Here is a 25296-nt window from a genome sequence, read left to right on the forward strand (position 1 = left end):
TAGTAGTAGTAGTTTTACAACATAATAATCACAACATAATATAGTAGTTCCTTATCACATCATTATTTTCACTGTTTCTAAAGAGGTCCACCATTTCAAGATCATCTTGAACTCTGAATAAGATTCAGAAGTATAAAACAATATTATAATTAGATTCTGAAAAAATATATATATATTTATATATATATATATATATATATATATATATTATTAAAAACTAGACTAAACTGCTCGCTAATAACATCAATATATGCAAAATTATTTAATTTCTTTTCATTCATTTAATTTCCTTTTCTTTCATTAATATTATTAAAAACTAGACTAAACTGCTCGCTAATAACATCGATATATGCAAAATTATTTAATTTCTTTTCATTCATTTAATTTCCTTTTCTTTTCATTACTTAAATGCACTATGTTCCATTTTATTTATTTATGATTTACTAATTCTATTTCATTATGAACTCCAAAACGAAGTATTGATGTGATGTCCCAAATTTGATTTGGATATTGTTTAAATTTGTGTTATGTATGTGGGTGTGTTCTAAGTCCCAAACCAGGCATATACTGGATAGATTTAGGCTTTATTAACAATTAGAGTAACCTTAATTATGACTAATCATTTTGAGGTATAGTACCGATGTGACTAGTGTTTTTCTTTGAGTCGTTACGATTAATGTGATAGATATTGAGATTACTAAAACACCACTTTAACTCAAACCACCACTAACAATCTAACAAAGGAATGGAATGAGTAAATTCTAAAGGAATCCAAAAGAATGGAATTGAATAATTTTACACAAATCATAATTGTTACATCAATCTCATAAAATAAAATTATTTAAAAAAAAATTGTTACATCAATAGTTATGAATCAAGAATCTTGTAACTTAATTATTTGACACTTCTTAGTATTTCTTCTCTAAATATTTATGGTTCAAATCTCTCTCTCCATTGTAATTATTGATTTTTTTTTTAATTCATCAATATTTATGAAAAATACTGTTGAATTTATTACGTCATTAGACTTTTTGCAGCACAACGTATACGCCATACTGGCTAATTTAACCACTTTTTTTTTTTTTTTTTTATTTGAGAAAGTAATTTAACCACATTGAAGATTAGAGATGTTATAAGGTTAATATATATCTTGGATAATTCCAGCAAGAAGAATTATGGATTGGGCTTTAAGGGGTCTCCTTCAGGAAAAAAAAGAAATATTTAATAATGACGGCCTTCTTTGTCATTGTAGAAGTAAAGAGGGCCATTTTAACTTCGGCCCAAAATGGATCACCAGGAAGATCCCTCTCTGAGTCGCCAGAATTGACCGAGATGATCACGGCAGATCTTCAGCAGAATGGAATACATTGAAAAGTACGACATGATCATGATGACACAAATTTGGTTGCCCTTCTTGACCCTTAACCACCGATCGTGCAAGATTGTTGTCATTCTTTATCTATATTTGGCTACAAATCAAATAGAAGTCTGTGTAGTTCATGTAGCAAGTTGCACATGGTCCAGTCAAGGTCAATATCACACCTAACATTGCTATGCCATATTATTCAAACTACCAACGATAATACGTAATTCTAATACTCACCTCCTCCCTATAAATTCATACACCCTTGAACCATATTTTTCCAAATTAAATTGTGAACAGCTAACACAATATGGAAAGGCTTAGCTTTTGTTTATTGTTATCTCTCTGCTTACTTGCTAGTGCAATTGCACAAGACTGTGGCAAGCAAGCTGGTGGCAAAACATGTGCCAACAACCTTTGTTGTAGCCAATATGGGTACTGTGGGACAGGTGATGACTATTGCTCACCTTCCAATGGTTGTCAAAGCAATTGTCAGTCTGGCGGTGGCAGTGGCGGTGGCAGCAGTGGTGGTGGTGGTGAGAGTGCCTCAAATGTGAGAGCAACGTACCACTTATACAATCCAGAGCAGAATGGGTGGAACTTGAATGCTGTGAGTGCATATTGCTCCACATGGGATGCCGACAAGCCCTTGGCATGGCGTAGCAAATATGGTTGGACTGCCTTTTGTGGACCTGTTGGGCCTCAAGGACAAGCTGCTTGTGGAAAGTGCTTACAAGTAAGTACTGGTAGAATTATTATTATTTTTTATGGAAATTTATAATAGAAACTAGAATACAACAGCTTAGTGTAATTTCAAATACAAAATTTGAGTTTTTTAAAACTATAATATAGTGTAGCTCTCTTTGTGACAGATTTTAAATTCATATGGGCTTCTTTGTTTTTGTTTTTGTTTTTTTTTTTTTTTGGGAGAAATTTGATATAGTGGTGTTGGAATTTTTTTTTTAATAATTTAAAAAGAGAAATTCTAATCTATCTATCCTTTAGTTTTAGAAAAGTGTCAACTTTAAACAACTTTGTGAAGTTGTCAATAACTTGATCTTCAGACAAGCAAAACTCAACCTTGATGTCTTTTTGTGTCATCAAATTACAGATTAATGTAATGAAATTTGACACATTGATATGCTTGCTAGGGAATTGGCTAAGGTTTGGTATTCTTGTACATTAAATCTGTCAAGATCATGATATATAATCATAAGTAAAATATATTATAATCCTGATAGGTCTAGTACATAGAAGCACTAGACTCAATATTTTCTTGCTTGCTAGATGTAGCATTCAAAACAAAGCATAAAAGGCTATGATTTTTTTTCCTTAGAGATGATTCGGAATGAAATGGCTTGAAATTACTAAATTCTTAAAAGTCACCTACGAAAACTAAAAAGGCTAATTGTTTTATTGATCATGTTTTATTTATTCTTTTGATGAATGATTGTGTCAGTGATTTTGGAAAAGTATATAATAAAAAAGATCTTTCTTTTCAAAATAGATGGGCTCACTAGACCATCTATTTTTCTTTTTTAAAGATGAATACAAACAGTTCAATCAAATACAAACTTTATACCATCAATTATTAATTTTCTTAAACTAAGCGTTTCACATTCTTTTAATCAGGAAAGTGAGAAGGAAACCACTAAATTTCATGTCTGTACTGTGCAGGTCACAAACACCGGGACAGGAGCTCAAGCAACAGTGAGAATTATAGATCAATGCAGTAATGGTGGTCTAGATTTGGATGTAGGTGTGTTCCAAAAACTAGACACTGACGGAAAAGGCAATGCTCAAGGCCACCTTATTGTGAATTATCAGTTTGTGGACTGTGGTGATTGAAGCCCTGTTCCATTTTCATGATGCGCAAGCAGCCCAATGTCTCATAATCAATGGATTTGTCAAGAAATAAATGGAGCTAGTGCTTCTTGAATAATTAAGAATAAGAAAAGAACTAAACTGTTGGAAGGAATTCTATAGTAAATGACAGCGTTTGAATTTGCTGGAAGTTAACTGAGAATGTAATTTAGATATATACTTGCAATTTTAGTTCTCTTTGCTTAAGAGTGGATCCAACGTGTTGGAGCTTTAACAAATATTATGGGTTTTATAAATATCACATTTGGATTTTGATGCGTGTGTGAATTTCAACCTTACATTTTAAATAATTCACCCCCTAGATTTTGTGATAAATCAAATCTTTTGTTATTTTTATTTTGTTTTTAATAGAACATATATTTTGTTGATAATTTCCATTAAAGCTTGATGGATTTAATTATTTGATACTACATGTTTCTGCCTAAAATCTTGCGTAGAGATGAAATATAGAGGTTTAAAGTAAAGCCTTTCGATGTATGAATGGGCTAAGTTGGAGTATTTTCTAATCTGAACTGATCTCTTTATTTTGAAAAAAATTTCCAACCTAATTAAAAAAAAAAAGGAAAAAGAAAAAAAATTCCGTTCAACTATTCATATACATTATTCAATAAATTATTATAATTTACACAGTTTGACATAATATTTCAATTTCATTAGAATAATTTCTTAAAATATCAAAATAAATAAAACTAACAAATTTAAAGCAAATCTTAAATAAAAAATAAATCAAATTAAGATATATATATATATATATCTGTGTGTGTATATATATATATATATATGCTAATAGCGTGCGCTAGCTGTGTCAAGTTAGTTGAGTTGAAAATCTGGCTAACCGAATCCAACCCAACCCTAAGTTTCCAATAAGAAAAGCCCAACCCAACTCATTAGCCCACAAAAAAACGATCCAAGACAATATATTGGGTTGGATCTATTTAGTTAGGTTGGTGCAATGAATGCACAACCCTATTTAAAAGTCAATTGGAAGCAAACCTAATAGATGCAAACACAATCCTAAACCATATTGACTTAATTGATTATAATTAGTATATTTAAACATTTTAACAAATTTCTTAATGTTTTTTACTTCAGGAAAATCTTCTATTGGTATTCAAAATAGGTTAGTACATACTCTAAAAAAAAAAAAATAGAGTTTGTACATAACTAAAAACAGGAGGGCAACATAACGTAATTTCACGAAACCTCTAAGGAAATTTATGTGGTTTCCCTAATAAATACTAATCCTAAACCTAGAAGGAGTGTAGACCTGAAGGCTGAACCTTCTACGTTTTTATGTTTCTTTGCATGATCAGATGGTTGTCATCAAACTCATTGAACCACGCTAATTGGAGTGCTTGATCAAAACGACAATGATATAGTTGCAAATATACATAAACCGACATATAGGCTCTAGCAGTGGTATAACACAAAACCTAATCCTATTCTAATACGTATTCTCACACACATGCATATATAGTTCCTAGGACCCCAAAGTAGTTCATCAACTTCATACTTTTTAAGAATTCCAATCTTTTCTAAATTTTCTTTGCGTCTAAGTGTGGCACTAGGGTTGAAGATGATGAAAGTTATAGAAAAAGTTCAGCGATTCTTTTCAAATCTACAAATGAAGAGCAAGGAAAACCTCACGGCCATGCATGTGGGTGAAAAGCGCAAACTATATGTGATTCCTAACCAATACTTGTCTTCTATAATGTTTCAAGCATTACTCTGTCAACTTAAGGAGGAGAAGATTGAGGTTGGGAACAAAGAGCCAATCACGTTACCCTACTCTACATGGTTGTTTAAGTCGATACTACAACTCGTCAAGGAAGAGAAGGCGGCTAATGAAGAAGAAGCCAAGGAATGCTCCCCATGTTGTTTTCAATATTAACAAAGCCAAGTGCACCAATTTTAATTGGTAGAATAGGAAGTTTTATTGTTTAATTTGTTAGTTCTTTCCATTCAATAGCCTAAGTTTATTTTGTTTGTGTTGGATTTAAAAACTAGCTAGTATGCTGTTAAAGTGTTATTTCGTATTATATTTAAACTCTACTTTTTGTTAATTTTCCCTACAACTATTATAATTTCTTTTAATAAAACTTGTTTCATAATTAAAAATATATTTGAAATTACAACTAAATTTATCCTATCGAATCAAATAAATTTTTGGCAAAAACTGAATAATATTATATATCCAAGTCTTTAACAAGACAATATCACAACAAAAACAAAAATTTCATAGTCTAACAAATAACAAAATAGAGGCAAGTAGTCATGAGTAGAATAAAATAAGCTAATATTGATATATTTGTTTAAAAAGTAGGGTTTTAAGATGTGAAATATTTACAATTATAATTTTTATCAACGAGGGGTGGAGTTTAAAATGTCTAAACCCATCTCTACCCGACAACCATTGTGGGGTGGGGAAAACTTGTGTTGGATAAAGCAGAGAAGGTCAGGTCAAAGCGAAGCAGGACAAAATTGTCATCCACAATTGTAATTCAATATTAGATATCATTGAAGAATAAACTAATTGATTGCTTAATGCATTCCCCCCCTCCCCCTCTCGCTCTCTCTCTCAATATTTCTCTATGGAGAGTAAATATCTCGAATTATGTTAATTTTCTTCAATTTTCCTGTCAGTTCCCCAACAATTCCTACCCATCCTCTATTAAGAACCACTAGGTTCCTAACACATAGTCACCACCACCTATAGCACCAAGAAGGAACATTTCATACCATGCAAGTGACAATAATTCACTTTTGGGCTAAGAACAAATCAAGGGCGCCTCTCATGATATCCTTCAGCCTCAATCGACAAAAAGGAGAAAATGGGAGATAGAGACAACACAATTAACAATGTTATAGACACAATAAATTTCCCAAATTTTAGAATATTCGTTTTAGAGTTTACGAAGAAATGGAATAAGTAATTTCTAAAGGAATCCAAGGGAAAGGAATTGAATAATTTTACACAAATCAAAATTGTTACATCAATCACATAAAAATTATTATAAGAAATTGTTACATCAATAGTTAGTAGCCAACATGGGTACTGTAGGACTGGTGATGACTTTTGTTCACCTTCCAAAAGTTGTCAAAGCAACTGTCAATCTGGCAGTGGCGGTGGCGGTGGCGTCGGCAGTGGGGGTGAGAGTGCCTCAAATGAGAGAGCAACGTACCACTTATACAATCCAGAGCAGAATGGGTGGAACTTGAATGCTGTGAGTGCATATTGCTCCACATGGGATGCCAACAAACCCTTGGCATGGCGTAGCAAATATGGTTGGACTGCCTTTTGCGGACCTGTTGGGCCTCGTGGACAAGCCGCTTGTGCCAAGTTCTTAAGGGTAAGTACTAAGTGGTGTAATAAGTTAACTTTCATGGTAGAATTATTATTATTATTATTATGGAAAATTATGGTAGAACTAAACTAGAATACAACAACTTAATTAGTATAATTTCAGGTATCGAGTTTGAGTTTATTTTTTATTTTTTTATTATTATTATTTTTTTGTTTTTTGTTTTTTTGTGGCTTTATAATAGTGTAGCTCTCTTTGTGACAGATTTTTAATTGATATTGGCTATTTTTCATTTTTAATTTGAGAAATTTGACATGATGGGGTTGGAATTTTTTTTTAAATTGAAAAGAGAATTCTAATCTATCTATTCTTTATTTTTAGAAAAGTATCAATTTTAAACAACTTTTGTGAAGATGTCAATAACTTGATTCTTAGACGAACAAAACTCAGACCTTGATTTCTTTTTGCACCATCAAATCATGGATGTTATGAAATTCGACAAATTGATATGCTTGCTAGGGAATTGGCTAAGAGTTAGTACTTTTGTAAATTAGAACCGTCAAAGTCATGACACATGGTAAAAAATAAACATGTATCATAGTCTTGATGAGTCTAGTCCATAGAAGTATTGAACTCATTCTTTATATGCTTGCCGGATGTAACATTGAAAACTATGCATAAAAGCTAACTCTTTTTTTATTTTATTTTTTTAACTTAAGAGGGTTTTGTCAACAAAGTGTAGGCTCACTAGAGACCATCAATTATTAATTTTGTTAGACTGAGAGCCTGTTTGGCATCACCTTCAATTTTTAATTTTTATATATAACTTTTTAAGACCTTATTTTTTTTTCCGTATTTTCTCACTTTTTAAATCTTTTTTTCAAAACACAAGTATATTTTAGCACACTTTAAGCAAAAAGTAAGATAAACTATTCTCAAATGAACACCAAGTGTATCACATTCTTTTAATAAGGAAAGTGAGAAGAAAGCCGCTAAATTTCATTTGTACTGTGCAGGTCACAAACACCGGGACAGGAGCTCAAGCAACAGTGAGAATTATAGATCAATGCAGTAATGGTGGTCTAGATTTGGACGTAGGTGTGTTCCGAAAACTAGACACTAACGGAAAAGGCAATGCTCAAGGCCACCTTATTGTGAATTATCAGTTTGTGAACTGTGGTGATTGAAGCGCGGTGTTCTATTTTCATGATGCCCAAGTAGCCCAACGTCTCATAATCCATGGATTTGCCAAGAAATAAATGGAGCTAGTGCTTCTTGAATAATTAAGAATAAGAAAAGAACTAAACCGTTGGAAGGAAGTCTATAGTAAATTAATGACAGCATTTGGTGACTGAGAATGAAATTTAGATATATAATTGCCATTTTCGTTCTCTTTGCTCAAAAGTGGATCCACCTTGTTGGAGCTTTAACAATGTTAAATATTAGCATTGATACACCATGTTGAATATACTAGTATGGATGCGGAACCGAAAGTATAAAGTATAGAACACAATAACACACGAGGGTTACATGGTTCAGCCTAACGGCCTACATCCACGGAGGAAACCCTAAAGGGTTACATCAATAATATATTAGAGTGTAGTACAAATCCTGTATTACAATGAATCATAACATGTGTATATATAGTAGACTAAATCTTAAACTAATAGACTTCTAGTACAAGTAGGAGACTTAGCTTGCACACAAAGTAGAATTAGGCTTGGGCTTATGCTAATGGGCTAATATATCTCTAACAAACAAATATTATGGGTTTTACAAATATCACATTTGGATTTTGATGTGTGGGTGAATTTGAACCTTAGATTTTGTGAACAAATAAATCAAATCTTTTTTTTTTTTATTAGAAAAAAATTTTCGTTGATAATTTGCATTAAAGCATGATGGATTTAATTATTTGATGTTACATGTTTCTGCTTAAAATCTTGCATAGTGATGAAATAGAGAGGTTGAAAGTAAAGCCTGTGTGAATGGGTTATGTTGGGGTATTTTCTAATCTGAACCGATCTCTTTGTTTTGAAAAATCTTCAACCTAGTGAAATAAAAGTTCCATTCAAACGTTCAACTGCATTATTTAATAAATTATTCTAATTTACACAATTTGACATAATATTTCAATTTAATTTCATTACAATTATGTCTTAAAAAGTTAAAATATCAAAATAAATCTAACTAACAAATTTAAATAAATCTTAAATAAAAAATAAATTAAACTAAGAAATATATAACAACGTTAGTTGTGTCAAGTTGGTTGGGTTGAAAATTTTGCCAAACCAAATCCAACACTACCCAAATTTCAGAAAGAGAAAAGCCAACCCAACTTATTTACCCACAAAAAGACAATTCAAGACATCGAATTGGGATGAATCGAGTTCGTTAGATTGGTGTAGTGAATACACAACCCTAGTTGAAAGTCTAATGAAAGCAAACCTAAGAGATGCAAACACATGCCTTATTTATTTTATTTAAACATTTTAACAAATTTCTTAATGTCTTTTACTTTAGATAAATATTCTATTAGTTATTCAAAATAGTTTAGTACATGTTCTAAAAAAACAGGTTAGGACGTACTTTCACCACCGAAAAAGAAAAAGAAAAAAAAAGAGTTAATACGTAACTAAAAACAGCTCTCTCTCTCTCTCTCTCTCTCTCTCAAAAAAAAAAAAAAAAAAAAAAAAAAAAAAACAGGAGCGGAATGTAGCGCAATTTCATGAAAACTCTAAAGAAATTAATGTAATTTCCCTAATAAATACTAATCCTATACCTAGTCGGAGTGTAGATCTGAACCATCTACGTTTTTATCTCTCTTTGCATGATCAAACTCTTTGAAGCACGCTAATTGGAGTGCATCTTAATTATCAACAAAAAAGATATATATAAACCGACACATAGGCTCTAGGAGTGGTATAACACAAAACCTAATCCTATTCTAATACGTATTCTCTCACACACACACACGTATATAGTCCCCAGGACCCCAACGTTGTTCATCAACTTCATACTTTTTAAGAATTTATAGTCTGTTGACCTCTAAATTAGTCCATTAATAGTTGAAACTTTCTACAAATCAATTGACATTTTTTCTCTAAATCCTATATAAATCCAGCTAAGAGATACTCCAAAGCTGAATGGAAATCCTCCACAGCTGCCTTGGGTGAGTCAGGGGTAAACTATTTGGTTTAATGTAGATTAATTTCCTTTTAAAATTATTACAAATAGAGAATAAAAGCGTAAATCATCCAATATCAATGTGAACAGGAATTTTATGCAAAAATTGAAAAGACAAATATACGGGGATCACAAATTGGTTCCTAACTTAATTCCTATTTATGTTTCTCATTGAAGTATTGCAGAGGTGATTGCAGATATTTTGGATTTTGTAAAGTGTTTTGATGCTATCTCCTTTTCTTTTATGTATAGAGAGGGCAATGTTCAAGTCCATCTTTTAGCTCAATAGGCTATTTTTGTTAATTGGGTAGGGTCAATTCCCATCTCTAGGGTCCCTCTCCTAGTTAGTCAGGTTGTGAGGAGAGATGATTCCAAACCCTCCCTTCTTTTGTACTTTGATATTCACAAATAAAATTTTTATTCAGCAAAAAAAAGAAAAAGTAAAATCTCACTATTACTAGGTTTTTGGGGTGCAATACTATTTAAATTATGAACTTAATATTAACAATAATAAATTAACAAGATTCACTAGTGATAATATTATTTGTTTTATTTCATAATTATGCACCACTTAAAATCTATTTGTCCAAGAAACATCTTTTTTTGCATGCTCAAGAACACCTGTACATGTCAAGAGCATTATAACTCAACTAATTGACACCTATTTTCATGACATCTAGGGTTTAAATTCTTCCTCTCACTTTTAACTATGAGATTATCCCCATCACTCACCAAAAAAAAAAAAAAAGTCCTGTACATGTGTGTAATTGGAGTGCATTTCCACTCAAAATATTGCATTTGATATTAATAGTCAGGGTAAAATTTTAACTAATCTTTTTAAATTAAACCTAAATTTAGTGATTCTTCTTCAAGTATGTTTCATAACATATTCTAGCATACAATCAACATCAACAGGCATTTCACAATACACATGCATAAACAAGACAATCACCCAACATGTGATAGGATGTTGTGGGGGGTAAAAGGCTAATAGGCCCATATCGTTGTCTACATTGGGCCAGGGGCCCAGCCCAAGAAAAAATACCTCCTCGGCCACGGAGAATCCTCCTCGGATGGATATAGCCGAGGGTAAAAGAGGCAACATGTGACCAGTGGCGTCACTCCATATCGTTCCACAGGACAGGAAAAGCACAAAAGCAGGAAAAGACAACAGAGAGAATAAAAACGTCTAAGGGAAAGGTTGCCATGATGGCATTCAGTGCCTGGTGCCTGACAGAACCATACTTCTCTGCACTTACAACCACCCCCAACAACTGAAGGGAGAGGCTGATGGGACAAATACCCACCCTAGGGACCCTATTCAAAAAACATAAAACGACTATAAAAAGAAAGAAAGAGAAACAGAAAGGGGATCCTTCTCTGACGACAGGCAAAGGGGGTCAGGAAAGGCTCCTCGGATTATACTGAGGACTAATTTCCTTTGGTAAATTCGGTCCATGAGAAGCACCTATTCATAAATTAAAACCCAGCTCTTTGGCCCATTCTCTACAAATTCGTTGTATCGAGATCCCTAGTCTAAGGATCCATGCATCTTGGGCTTGGCCTGGGAAATGTGTCCCTACAGATGTAATTACCATTTTAAAAACAAAAGACTAATCTTGAAATATTATACAAGTGAACCATCCAATTTAATCTCATATACAAGTGAACCATCCAATTTAATTAAGTTGTTCTTATTATTTCATGTAAAAAAATTTCCAACTGCATATGTTACTAAAAAATTAAGGGATAGCATTTACACTTTTTAAAACATTAATTCAAAATGGGGTTTTTGTTGAACAAGTTCCAATTATGCCTTCAATTGGCTGCAAAATGCAATAAATCTAGAAAAAATTATTTGAAACTTTTATTAGACCCTCACTATGTATGGGGATAGAGATGTATAGCTCCCAATAATTTTTAGTAAATTTCTAAATTAGTTATAAAAATAATAAATTTTATAGTAATTTTTTTCTTTCTATGAAAAAAATTATAACATATAGAGACATCACTTAACTGAAAGACCTAAACCCAATGTGTATTAGTGTATGAGTGTAATTATGTTATATTAATCATTTATTCTTTTTATTATTATTTAATGTGAGACTTTATTTACATGTGTACTATATACCTAACAAAAATTGATAATGCATATGGTATTCCTCTTAACAATTGGAATGAGGTCAACCATCACTTGGCTCCTTAACACCTCCTCCCCGTTTTGTTAAGTGTTAACATCATGCATTGTTTTTGCCTATTTTTTTAGATTTGTTTTTCTTATTTTCTGTTTTGCATAAGCCCATTATAACTATATAATAATAATTATCGTAACAATGACAGTTTTCTTTTTCTTTTTTTTTTTAAGAAACACAATAGTATTCCAATTTATGAACAAAATGTGGAATATTCGCATTTATTTGCTACATGCACTCTTTGAAGCCAGAGATCTAGATTTACTTATTACTCATTTGCAAAGGTTCGTTGTGTTCCTACCAAGAGAGACAAAAAAGTCATAAAGGTGAGTAGGAAAGCTTATCCATATACATGAATCATGATCAAACAAAGCAGGCCAGGTACCTTATCTTCTGACTTTCAAAGTTTGGCCTTTTCCTCTTTATTAACATTTATTTGTGGCCGCCTCACATGTCTTTTGACAACAACCCATGCACTTAGGCTTAGCCGCCTCAGATTATCTTCCTGACTAAGTCCACCGTAGTTCCATGCCACTTGATCAATTGAATAATCACATTCCACCAATCTTGAGGACTATTTTGGCCCAAAATTGATGAGTGTGTAGTCCCCATAAGCACACCAACATTACACTTCGGTCCTAATGTATATCCCATTTTAGTGGTATTTTGGTAATTCTCACTTGGGCACCCTTATAATATATAACCCCAAGCCATCTTAGACCATGATGCGCAAGAATTTAATTGGGCAAAAAATGGAGAGGCTTGGTCTGTGCTCAGTTGTTTTATTGTGCCTAGTAGCTAATGCAATAGCTCAACAATGTGGTTGGCAAGTAGGTGGAAAGACTTGCTCAAACAACCTATGTTGTAGCCAATATGGCTATTGTGGCACAACTGATGACTACTGCTCACCCTCCAAGAACTGCCAAAGTAACTGCCAAGGTGGCGGCGGCGGTGGTGGTGGCGGAGGCGGAGGTGGTGGAGAGAGTGCATCTAATGTGCGTGCCACATATCATTATTATAATCCAGAGCAACATGGGTGGGACTTAAATGCTGTTAGTGCATATTGCTCTACTTGGGATGCTGGCAAGTCCTATGCATGGCGCAGTAAGTATGGATGGACAGCTTTCTGTGGCCCGGCTGGGCCTCGTGGTCAGGCTTCTTGTGGCAAGTGCTTGAAGGTAAGAAATGAAACTGTTTTTTTCTTGCAACATTCTTTAACTTGATACCAATATATGAGTAGGCTAGCTATTTGCTAATGGGGTTATTGATAGACAATTGTTTCAAAACCGTGTTCAATTGTTTCATTCAACGAATCTTACCCCACAAAAAGGGTCAATGTTTCTTGTCTATCTCAGAGCTTTTATTAGTTTTTACTTTTAATTTGCTGCTGTACACCCCAGTTGGTCAGGCATATATATAGAGACCAATAATTAATGCTAATACCACAAATTTTCACACATATGTTGACACAATTGTTCTACGTGACAGATTGTGATTGGAGTAGAAAAATAGTAGGATCATGTGATAACAATAAACAATCAATCCCAAAACCTGCCACGGAGAAATAAATACTTGATAGCCCACCAATTAGAACAAATCAGGCGATTAACACAAATTCAAAGGCACTACTAATTGGTATGGGAGTATTGATTGTAGTGATCAACATAAAGTTTTTCAAAACCGTGTTCAATTGTTTCATTCAACAAATCTTACCCACAAAAGGGGTCAATGTTTCTTGTCTATCTCAGAGCTTTTATTAGTTTTTACTTTTAATTTGCTGCTGTACACCCCAGTTGGTCAGGCATATATATAGAGACCAAAAATTAACGCTAATACCACAAATTTTCACACATATTTTGACACAATTGTTCTAAGTGATATATTGTGATTGGTGTAGAAAAATAGTAGGTTTAGGTGATAGCAATAAACAGTCAATCACAAAACCTGCCACATAATTAAGGAGAAATAAATTCTTGATAGCCCACCAATTAGAACAAATCAGGATTAACCCAAATTCAAAGGCACTACTAATTGGTATTGGAGTATTGATTGTAGTGATCAACATAAAGTTTTTCAAAACCGTGTTCAATTGTTTCATTCAACGAATCTTACCCACAAAAAGGGTCAATGTTTCTTGTCTATCTCAGAGCTTTTATTAGTTTTTACTTTTAATTTGCTGCTGTACATCCCAGTTGGTCAGGCATATACATAGAGACCAATAATTAATGCTAATACCACAAATTTTCACACATATTTTGACCCAATTGTTCTATGTAACAAACTGTCATTTGGCATATTATAAAAAGGGAAATGCTAACGAGTGTTCTTAGGGCACTGATTAATAATCCATTTAAAGAAAGTTTTTATGGGAAATGAAAAAGAAATAATTAATATTTTGACAGTTTTTTCCATTTCCCATAAAAGTAGTATCAAAATTTTTCTAAAATGAATTATTAATGAATGCCCTAAGAGCACTTGTTAGCATAATCCTTATAAAAATAATAGGTTTATGTGATACCAATAAACAGTCAATCACAAGAACTGCCACATAATTAAGGAGAAATAAATACTTGATAGCCCACCAATTAGAACAAATCAGGATTAACCCAAATTCAAAGGCACTACTAATTGGTATTGGAGTACTGATTGTAGTGATCAACATAAAGTTTCACTTCAATAAGAGCAAGAGAATCCATAATGGTTACTAGCAAATTGATGATCTCGATCCTATCTTGACTTGTATTTAGGTGACAAATGCGTGGACGGGGGCACAGACAACAGTGAGGATTGTGGATCAGTGCAGCAATGGAGGGTTGGATTTGGATGTTGGGGTTTTCCAACGATTGGACACAGATGGAAGAGGATATGCTCAAGGCCACCTTATGGTGAATTACCAGTTTGTGGATTGTGGCGATGGGTTTAACCCTCTGCTTTCTATTATCAATGATCAATAGAGATTTTATGCATAAAATGTAAGAAGTGACTTTACAATGGGTTTGTTAATAAGGGCGCAAATGGCTATAAGGCTTGCATGTTTTGGTGCGAGTAGCTATAAAAGATAAGATGGCAATTGGTTAATCTTTAATTTTCCCTTTTTGAAATTTTGGATTGAAATAATAATTATTGTCATCTTGATTTCTTTCAAGTCATTTTGAAAGTTTATCATATGCTAGGATTGTAATGTAATCATATATGTATAAGATAGATTGGCATGTGTTTTGTTTATTTTTAAGGCTATGTGTGTATTTCTCTTTTTTTGAGGTCTATTGGGCTTATGGATTACACAACATGAAAAGGCACTCTTTCACTTAAAAATCCCCTCTCCAGTTGAAGATGAGTTTGGGCGTATCCAATTATATTTTTGTTTTTCATGAATACATATTTTTATTGAAAGAAGATAATCAATTAAGCAAAGACCAATGGGCCCTACCCATCCCATCCAAAAGAGGACCCAGAGAAGAATAGAGGAAATGAGGGAAGGCCCAACCAGGTAGTGCGAGATGCAACACAGGCTGCAAGATTATGGGCTATACAACTTGCTATTATTATAGGGGCAAAACGAAAAGCCCAGCCACAATAATAAGAAAGCTTGGTGTGAAAATACTCAACTAGACTTTCAATCTCCTAGTTTAAACTTTAATGCACTTGAATCCCTAAGAATTACTATCATAATTGCATTTTTAGAGTCCCTTCAAAAATAATATAAAGCAATCCAACTTTCAGAGCTTCATGAAGTATCAAGAAATCAAGTTAAATCACACTCACATTCGTATAAATTCTTGAAGTTATATAATTCTTTAGTTTATGGATAGTGAGGCGCAAGCATGTTGTATAAGTTGGGGGTAAGACGATATGGGCCTTACCTTTCCCTTGATATTCACTCCCCCCAAAAAAAAGAAAAAGAAAAATCCTTTAGTAATTAATGCAGTATGCGTGTTTCTTCTCAACACAAATAATAATAATAATAATAATAATAATAAGATTATTAATTTGGTCTTCCAACTATGGGGTAAAATTTAATATAATACTCAAACTATTATTCGTATCAATTTAATCCCTCAACTTTCAAAATCAAATCAATTTCATCCTTCTCTCATAAATAAATAAATAAAATATCAATTTCAATATCTTCATTCAATTTCAATAATTAATATAGAAAATTGAGCACACAAAAAAGGTTAATGTGAAAAGTATAAAATTTTCAACCAAATTTATAATACATGAAAATAATAATTTTGGGGTTAATTTAGCAAAAATAATTAAACATTTGTGAATTCATTCATACTGCATACTTAATCATATTAATCATAATAATTTAATTTTTCTCTCTTTTTAATGACATGTAATATAACTAATTCTCAAATATAGTACTGCCTATTTACTATTATATATGAATTATAAAATAATTCATTACAAAATAATCTCATATAAACTTATAATGTACTGATGGGATGGCTTGTTGTAATAAAATTTATAATGCCTTAAATTCTAACAACTTCCTCTAGATTATGAGATGTACATATCTTTATTATGCATATCATAACGACTGACTTAGCCCTTTTTCTTAAGCTCCTAGCATGATCCATTAAGAGTTTAAGATCTTTTTTATTCCAACATAGGGCAGTGGCACTAGATGCATGGGTCATTAACAATTTAATTCAATTAAACTGAAGGGTTTCTGTAATACCCGAAAGAAGAAAAAAAAAAAAAAAAAAAAAAGAAGAAGAAGAAGAGAGGAGGGGTATCTAAGTAAATCTCTTTGTGGGGTCAATTTTACAATTAATTTTACTAAGGGGGTTTTTTTAGAAAATAATGTTGAAACCCTAACTATATATAAATTAATTTAACTTTTACCTGGGTTATGGGCATGACAGTTTCAATGTTAGTTTTTAGGGAAGTCCTAAACTCCACCTAAAAATCATGTTTATTCAAGTACCAAAAACTCAAACAATTTCTCAAAAAAAAAAAAAAAAAAAAAAAAACTCAAACAAGAGCACGAGCAACGTACTGTATGACTTAATGTAGATCACATGATGCAGGCATGTTCCGACAACCATACAACGATGCCTAGAAAGTAGAAAGGGTAATGCTCAAGGCCATTAAGAACTACGTACGGTAAAAACTACCCTCCTGTTGCGGTGATTAATGAAAGATGTTCGTACTTCATACTTTGCTTTCTTGAATAAATGTTCAGAAGAAATAAATGTTTTTTTTTTTACTGCCGACACTGTTGTAATGGTGCCTACCTAACACGGGTGAGTGGGTACGAGTGTTTTTAAAGTATCAAGCAACGGATCATTTTAGGAAAATTTAAATATTATTTTTATGAAAAATAAAAAGAAATTGTCAAAATATTAATTGAATATTTTTTATAATTATTTTTTTAAAATGATTGTTAGTCAATGCCTTAACAGCATCTGTTAGCATTTCTTTTAAAAATTTAAGGGTAATATTATTTTAATAACGTTGTTTAAGTATTGTAAAAATATGTGTGGATAAAAAAGTATTATGAAAATACGTGTTGTGTTATTTAAATAATAAAAATTATTGTTTAAATAACACAACCAAACAGACCTTAAATTATTAAAATTATTACAAATTTAACTTTAACATAAAGTCTACACACTAACGCACGTGATGAGTGAATTTTATTAATCTATGTCTGTATATATAATAATAGGTGAAACTGAGAGAAAATACAATTAAATTCTAAATTAAAGTCTAATTGTGTGCCACGTGTCTTATCTAATTTAAAATTTTTGTGTCAAGTGAATTATTAGGTGCAAAACTCAAAATTTAAATTCAATTAGATTCTAAATTGAATTTTAGTTGAAGTTCAATTTTGTGCCATGTACCACATCAAATTTTTAATCTTTGTAACAAGTGAATTATTGGGTGCAAAAACCGAAGAATCTAGATCCAATTAGATTCCAAATTATATATATAATTGTGATTGGTTTTAAATGTAACTATACATATATATGCACGGAATTATATGCTATTTAATATAATTAAGGAACATCTTAATTATTTTTTTGTGATTTGTGACACATCAATATAAAAAACCCATCACGGTATCACCACTTTGGTGTTTTTTTTTTTTTTTTTTTTTTTTTCGTTAAACTCACACGCCATTACCAAAACAAAGGCTATTGTAGTTTTGTTCTAATGGACTATATGGCTACAATTAGAGTTATTTTGCACATTCTACCAAGTACAAGTAGAAGCTGTGAGTTGAGTGTTTACTTATATTTTTTATATAATATATAAAATTTGAAATGTAATATTTATTGTTGCTATGCTCATGTTGCACTACCTCATTAGCTATTTAATTATTCTTTTTTTTTGTTAACAATATTAAATATATAAATAGATTGACTTTACACGTTCATCTTAGACAGTTTTAACTTTACATATAATTTTGTCTTTACATATTCATTTACTATAATTTAGATATTTATAACTAAAAACTAAAATCAATAAATAATCAAAAGTAAAAAACAATGTCTATACATATCTATCTATACTATATATAATATAGAAGCTTTGCAATAAATTTTGCAAATCTCTTTTTGTACCATGTTATTAGCATCCTTTCTTATTTTTTATTTTTTGCAATTTTTACTTTATTCAACTTTTCATCTCCTTCAACCACTATCTTCTTAGTTTAATCTTTTATCTCCTCCAATCATTGTCTTTTTAAAATTTTCATTTGATTCCTTTATAAATTTTCAAAATTTCTCAATCTTCTTAAATTCTACCATTTCTAAATTTTCTCAATTATTGTCATATGGAATTTTCAACCTTTCATCTCCTTCAACACTTTCTCTTCCATCTTAATTTTCTTATAAAATTCTTCTTACTTCATTTCCACCTCTCTACCCTATTCCTTCCAAGTTGTTCATAGCATAAAAGGTCAATACTCTCTCTCTCTCTCTCTCTCTCCAATTTTGTTTCACTTTTGATGGATTTTTTAATTTTTTATTTATTGTTTCAACCATTTTTTCCAACTAATGGTGCTTTTTGTTGTTATTGATTTAATTGTCACATCACATTTGTTTATCTTTTTGACAATTTTGTATCTATTTATTTTTTTATTCCTAAATTTTGTTGACAATATTAAATATATAAATAGTCAAAATTCACACATTTGTCTTAGACGGTTATAACTTTACATATAATTTTGTCTTTAAATATTCATTTACCTTAATTTATATTTTTATAACAAAAAAAATATATCAATAAATAATCAAAAGCCAAAAACAATGTTTATACATATCTATCTATACTCTATATAATATGGAAGTTTTGCAAAAAAAGTTTACAAATCTCTTTTTGTACCATGTCATTAGCGTAATTTCTTATTTTTTATTTTTTACTTTATTTAACATTTCATCTTCTTCAACCATTTTCTTCTTAGTTCAATCTTCCATCTCCTCCAATCATTGTCTTTTTAAAATTTTCATTTGATTCCTTTATAAATTTTTAAATTTTCTCAATCTTCTAAAATTCTACCAATTCTAAATTTTCTCAATCATTGTCATTTGAAATTTTCAACCTTTCATCTACTTCAACCTTCCTCTTCCATCTTAATTTTCTTATAAATTTCTTTATAGTTCATTTCCACCTCTCTACCATATTCCCTTCAAGTTGTTCATGACAAAAAAGGTCAATACTCTCTCTCTCTCTCTCTCTCTCCCCAATTTTGTTTCTCTTTTGGTGGTTTCTTTTATTGTTTCAACCATTTTTTTCAGCTAATGATTTAATTGTCAAATCACATTTGTTTTTTTTTTTTTTTTTTGACAACTTTGTATCGACTTTTATGCATATTTATGTATTTTGGTATTCCAATTCCCAATCACAAGGTCTTTTTCTTTATCCCATTGGTTTGATTTAATATGGGTTAATAATTAGTTGTTTTGCAAGTTAGAATTTGATTTTTCTAGTAATCTATTTAGATGTTAAACTATGAGACTTTACTAAATTTTGTTTATTTTTTAATAATTTTGGGTGAACAAATTTGTAGTTTTTGTAAAGAAAATGCTCTTAATAGTTGTATTAGAAGTACCCTATATTACCACTTATTTAGACAAAAGCAAAGATTAGTCAAACAAATATAATTGGATGAATGACATATTTTAGCTTTTGCAATTGTATTATTATTATTATTATTATTATTATTATTATTATAGGGGTGCATATAGAAACTTAAATAGGAGATTTTGCTAATAATTTTTTGTTTGTAATCTTTTTGGGTGGACAATTTTACAATTTTCACAGAGAAAATAATCTCAATATATATATTATCATTATCAACAACAAATTGTTTTCCTAATCGGTCCAATTAATCATTGTTGAGCGATGATTGATATGTCAGTTTGTTTGCTTGCAAAGCACCTTCATATGGGTATGTTTTGATTCTGTATATATTCATGAATGTAAGAAATCATGATCCTATTTTGTATATTTTGAAAGAGATAGATTGGTTTGGAATTAAAGATAAATTGATTTTTTTTTTTTTTATTGGTGGGAAAACTCCATTTTATCATTCATTTCTAACTATCATTATTGGAAAAAACTTAAATCCCCCTATGTATTCTATCACTAGCAAATTAGTTCATAATATGAGTAGATGGAAATTTTAATAAAAAAAGAAATTAAAAAAATACATATAATTTTTTATTTATAGAGAACACAAAATTCATTATTTTAAAAAAGAAAGCAATATGATATTTTTTATTTTAGAAAAAAAAAATCCTTGCCCTTTTTTGGTTTGGTAATGAGTTATATATATATAAAAACATTTCTTAATTAATATTTTAATACACCTAAAATTAAATTATCTTATAAGAAAAATGCTTTATTACTAATCTTAATACATGTGGGTTCTAGTTAGCTCAACTGGTAAAGTCTCTGATGATTGTGTAAGAGATCTGGAGTTCAATCTTAGCCTACACCAAAAACTAATTGATGTCTTGGTCCGATAATAAAGAACTATTATCAAGAGTGGACACCATAGATTGAAACTCTCTCTCAAAAAAAAATAAAAAAAATAAAAATCTTAATACATGATTTTATGAATATTTTATAAAGTAAATTATTATTATATTTCATAACAAAATAGTCAGATATGTGGGGTTGCGACTAGTTTAAGATAAAAGATCCCACTATGTGCAATGAAGACTCTGGTTTAAAAGATTCTGGTTAAAAAAAAAAAAAAAGGACTCTAGTTTCCACTAGTTTAAAAGATGCATATTGGAATAGGGAACTTTGGTTTGGTTCTAAACGGGGGTTTCATATTGAGACGTTCCATAAGTTTGGTCTGGTTCAAACTTGGTCTAAAAGACCTCTACCTCAGGCCCCATTTACTACTTAGGCACACACTTCAGTAGCCCATGTATTCAGAACATAGGGAGGACTCATTAAGGCATGGGAGAGTACCCTTATGCTTACATTCCTCTTAATTGAATGGTCCAATGTATTTAAACAATGTAAAAATTATAAAGTTCAAGTAAGAAAAACAGAATCTAGAAAAAGACTCTACAAACAACTTGCTATTATTTTTCAACAAAGAAAAATATAAACTCTTCTAATCAAAGTAAGGCAAACAAATAAATTTGATTTCTGATACAGATATCCCCATTGACAGTCTATGGCATTAAATGATGCACTAAATAGGGAAAGTGAATTTGATTAATTTCCTTGCTCTATTACAGTCGCAATGCTCAAAGTGAATTTTGTAATTACTGCACTTTAATGCTTAATTTAATTGTATATCAACATTATTCAAACAAACAGAACTCGAAATTATAAAACTCTCTAAAAGAACCATATAAGAACTTTATTACTTGCTAACTCTATGCAAGCCTCACAAAACTAAACCAAATTAAAATTAGCAATGAAGGTTGGGCAAGATGTCACGGATGAGCCAGTCAGAAATATACTTGTACGCCTGTTGTGTCAAATGAACTCCATCCCAGATGATGCGTTTATCTGGATTTGGACAAACTGGTACATCTGGATCTCCACACCCTTTTCTTAGTGTAAAGTCATAATCACCTCCAGCACCACAGCAAGCTTTTTGCAAAGATTCAATATCAAATCCTATACATTGGGCGCAACCCAAAAAAAATTATTCTCCATCAGATTTATTTTATTATTAATATCCTTGAAGTTTATTAGAAGCAGAGAGAGACTCACCAAGAAGTGAAGCATTACGGTAAACCGATTGGAAAGCATTGTAATAATCACCATATGCTACAGCAACTTTAGGATTTTCTTTTCTCAATCCTTCAAGGGCTTGTTTGAGTTGATCATTGTAATATATTGCGAAATCGTTCATTTCCTTCAGGCAATGAAATTCGTCATAAGCTGCAGAATTGTTGGTCTGTAATGCTGTAAGAAAGATTGGTAAACAGCCTATTGGGAAGTTACCAGGGACAGCCACTCGGGTAGCACCATAACCAATGATCCTCTGGAACCAATATTATAGACAATTAGGAATCAATAATCAATCAAGTCATTTTGCATGAAAAAAAATATATATATAAAAGGAATTTATTTTGTTTACTAAGAAAACGTACTGTAACAGCATCCTTTATTGCTTTGACAACTTCTGGAACCAGGTTTCTAAGCTCCTCAATTGGTTTGCCTTGAACCAATGCAAAGTTAAAATCATTCCCTCCAATTTCTCCAACCATGAATAGGGCTGTTTTAAGCTTCTCAGCACAATCTATTCAACATCAAAAGAAACTTTTTTTTAAAAAAAGTTGAAAATATGAAGACAATAAATTTGACTTGGTATTATATATGCTTCAAATGAGAGGCTAACCTTCACCATTGAGACAGATCCCATTGAAATATGTGGACATCCAATCCAGTTGAACATTGAGAGAGCTATTAGTAGCTACAACTGAAATATTCTTTTTTACAAGAACCTCTGTGGGCAAAGCAGCTGCACCAGCTACTGCAAAATTCTTCCCATGACTGCCATTAACCGATGTGTTCCGATCCAAGTAGGGAGGGAGAAAAGGAAGTCCAGCTGCTTGAGCTGTGAAATTATAGAACATAACAAAAAAAATTTTAGTATAACATAACTTTGACAGTAATATTGGTTAATAAGGTGGTTCTGAATTCTAAAATATGCAATCAAGTCAAACAAAAGACTAAAATCAACTTGCATAATGCCATAATGTACACAACTAGTAAAAAATTCAAACATAAGAAATAATACTTAGCCGGAAAACACAGAACAGAGGATTTTTTTCAAGGCTCAAACATGCATGTAGTATAAACTTTATAGTGAGCAATCAACAAGGAAGAAGCATCACAAATTAATCCCCCACCCCACTTATATCTTGTATGATAATGATAGAACTCAGATATAATCAAAACAAGATTGGGAGAGAAAAATTCTTATATATGTGTCATTGAAACAGTATTGAATGACATTCTAAAGAATCAAGAGAGAGAGAGGAAAACATTCTTTCTGAAATATATGGAGTTTGAAAACTTTCTAAACATTATTGTTTTTGAGGTTCTTTTAAAAACCAACAGCAACTAATAAAAAGAACCAAAAAAAATCCGACAAGTTTGGCCTTTATATCCATATATATAAGGAACAAAATATTTTGTGTGTTCTTTTAACAAAATCCAACAAGAAGTAAAAAAGAACAAAAATAAACAAATAAACATCAAGGACAACAAGTTAGATTCTTACCAAAATAATCAATCATTAGCATCCCATTGGAGCACCGCCCAGTGGCATTGTTGAGAAAGTTTTGGCCATAAGGAAGCCGAGCACAAGTCGAAGTTGGGACCTCACGAATTAAATTGCCAGTGTCAGAGAGCGAGTCCCCGAGTTGATATATTGCATCAAAATTGCAAACCTTAAGGGGCTGAGCATCAATGCAATGAGGAAGAAGAAGAAGAAGAGAGAAAGTAGTACTCAGAGTTAAAAGCAAAGAGAAAACTGCAATGGTGTTAGCCATTGCTCAAGAACAGAATTACTCGGTTATGAAACTATGAAGATTAGAAATGCTAGGTTATGCTAGCTTCTATGCTAGCTTTTCCCGTGAGAAAAAAAAAAAAAAAAAAGATATTTTGACTGATATTTTGACTTTATGAATAGTAATTTTATTTTTTTTTTTTTTTTTGAGAAGAATATGAATAGTAATTTAGTTAGGGTATTTTTGGCTTAAGTAATTTTTTACCTGGATATATATTTTTGTTTTAAATATATAATGGTAAGTAGTGATTAGTTTTAATTCCGATTTTTTATTTAGTTAGCCAAACCCTCTAAAAAAATACTGGAGATAAGTTAAACCCATTTAATTACGAACATAATTATTTCGATTATAGTTAAACTCGGTCATAGTAATTTTGGTTAAACTCGAAGGAAATACTAATTTTGACTTTCACCAAAGGTAATTTTAGCAGTTTTGATAATCAGATAGAAATTTTTATTAATGTTGACGTATTGACCTAGTAATCTATATATATGTATATATATATAATCGAAACTTTTGAAGTTCCTACAATTTTTCACGTCAGCACAATATTAAAAAAATAATAATAAAACAAAAAAAAATAAAACCAAAACCAAAAAAAAAAAAGTCATAAATTTTTAATTTTTAAATCTGATTTATTTCTTTTTTATTAAATATATATACTCACATTTCACAAACCAAATACTCTTCCCCGATATAATTCTAAAACCAAAACCCTCTGAAACCAAAACACGCAAGGCAGAACCTCTCCTCTCGACAAAACTAAATCCAGCACCCCTCCTATTTCACAGAACCAATACACTCTCTTAAACGCAGATCCAAGCTATTTCACAGAAAACTTGCAAGGGCATGACCATGGGAGCCAACGTTTTCAATCTCTGACCCAGCCTCCATATCAGAGCATTCTCTCTCGATATCTCTCAATTAATCTATGAATAAACTCTTTTCCTATTGTCTTTAATTAGGTTTTTTTCGTCAATTTAGGGATTTCGTCTTTAATTAGGTTTTTTTTTGTCAATTTAGGGATTTCAATTCCTAACCCCTTTTTCTCTCTATTCTTTTTTGTTGAAGTCAGGGAAACACTCATAGAAATTCAAATTCTATAGGTTTTGTAAGAAAGTGGAGATGTATTGAAGAGCCTCCCAACCTTCAAAATCTGACAACAATCCTACAGGTTTTGCTTTACCTTCCAGTTTTGCTTTATTTTGCTACCTACGTTTTTTAGCACATCTGATTTAGCTTAGCTTAATCATTTGTTTGATTGAATAATTATTTGGGCACCTAAAATGTCAGCCTTCTTTAGTCCCCTGTTTTTTTTCAAACCTTCTACCTCTTCTGTACAAGTGCATGTCTTTTTTAAT

At 31.3% G+C, this 25296-nt stretch overlaps 4 protein-coding genes across 4 annotated transcripts; 3 read left to right on the top strand and 1 right to left on the bottom strand.

Annotated features, from left to right (window-relative positions):
• The first annotated feature begins 1624 nt into the window (after window positions 1-1624).
• LOC115982114 (pathogenesis-related protein PR-4) lies at window positions 1625-3547 on the top strand. The gene is made up of 2 exons (XM_031104633.1): window positions 1625-2099; window positions 3041-3547. The coding sequence occupies exons 1-2, from the start codon at window positions 1674-1676 to the stop codon at window positions 3209-3211; spliced, it is 597 nt and encodes a 198-aa protein (XP_030960493.1). The 5' UTR covers window positions 1625-1673; the 3' UTR covers window positions 3212-3547.
• A 1324-nt stretch (window positions 3548-4871) lies between these two features.
• LOC115980661 (barwin-like) lies at window positions 4872-7870 on the top strand. The gene is made up of 3 exons (XM_031102891.1): window positions 4872-5121; window positions 6284-6597; window positions 7566-7870. Exons 1-3 carry the CDS (start codon window positions 4872-4874, stop codon window positions 7734-7736), a joined length of 735 nt encoding a protein of 244 aa, XP_030958751.1. The 3' UTR covers window positions 7737-7870.
• Window positions 7871-12644: 4774 nt separating this feature from the next.
• LOC115981669 (pro-hevein-like) lies at window positions 12645-15154 on the top strand. Its single transcript, XM_031103960.1, has 2 exons — window positions 12645-13105; window positions 14675-15154. The coding sequence occupies exons 1-2, from the start codon at window positions 12650-12652 to the stop codon at window positions 14879-14881; spliced, it is 663 nt and encodes a 220-aa protein (XP_030959820.1). The 5' UTR covers window positions 12645-12649; the 3' UTR covers window positions 14882-15154.
• Window positions 15155-21598: 6444 nt separating this feature from the next.
• LOC115981634 (acetylajmalan esterase-like) lies at window positions 21599-23993 on the bottom strand. The gene is made up of 5 exons (XM_031103915.1): window positions 23647-23993; window positions 22759-22977; window positions 22511-22659; window positions 22128-22401; window positions 21599-22031 (listed from the first exon to the last, which is right to left on the bottom strand). Exons 1-5 carry the CDS (start codon window positions 23915-23917, stop codon window positions 21820-21822), a joined length of 1125 nt encoding a protein of 374 aa, XP_030959775.1. The 5' UTR covers window positions 23918-23993; the 3' UTR covers window positions 21599-21819.
• Between the last annotated feature and the right edge of the window lie 1303 nt (window positions 23994-25296).

Source organism: Quercus lobata, chromosome 3, assembly GCF_001633185.2.
Source record: "Quercus lobata isolate SW786 chromosome 3, ValleyOak3.0 Primary Assembly, whole genome shotgun sequence".
Taxonomy (NCBI): domain Eukaryota; kingdom Viridiplantae; phylum Streptophyta; class Magnoliopsida; order Fagales; family Fagaceae; genus Quercus; species Quercus lobata.

Coding starts and splice junctions, on each gene's coding strand:
- LOC115982114 (XM_031104633.1), top strand. CDS start 1,674: ATGGAAAGGCTTAGCTTTTGTTTATTGTTATCTCTCTGCTTACTTGCT. Junction 2,100..3,040: donor CTTGTGGAAAGTGCTTACAA/GTAAGTACTGGT, acceptor TGTACTGTGCAG/GTCACAAACACCGGGACAGG.
- LOC115980661 (XM_031102891.1), top strand. CDS start 4,872: ATGAAGAGCAAGGAAAACCTCACGGCCATGCATGTGGGTGAAAAGCGC. Junction 5,122..6,283: donor AGCCAAGGAATGCTCCCCAT/GTTGTTTTCAAT, acceptor TTACATCAATAG/TTAGTAGCCAACATGGGTAC. Junction 6,598..7,565: donor CTTGTGCCAAGTTCTTAAGG/GTAAGTACTAAG, acceptor TGTACTGTGCAG/GTCACAAACACCGGGACAGG.
- LOC115981669 (XM_031103960.1), top strand. CDS start 12,650: ATGATGCGCAAGAATTTAATTGGGCAAAAAATGGAGAGGCTTGGTCTG. Junction 13,106..14,674: donor CTTGTGGCAAGTGCTTGAAG/GTAAGAAATGAA, acceptor ACTTGTATTTAG/GTGACAAATGCGTGGACGGG.
- LOC115981634 (XM_031103915.1), bottom strand. CDS start 23,917: ATGGCTAACACCATTGCAGTTTTCTCTTTGCTTTTAACTCTGAGTACT. Junction 22,978..23,646: donor GCTAATGATTGATTATTTTG/GTAAGAATCTAA, acceptor ATAATTTCACAG/CTCAAGCAGCTGGACTTCCT. Junction 22,032..22,127: donor CCGTAATGCTTCACTTCTTG/GTGAGTCTCTCT, acceptor CCCAATGTATAG/GATTTGATATTGAATCTTTG.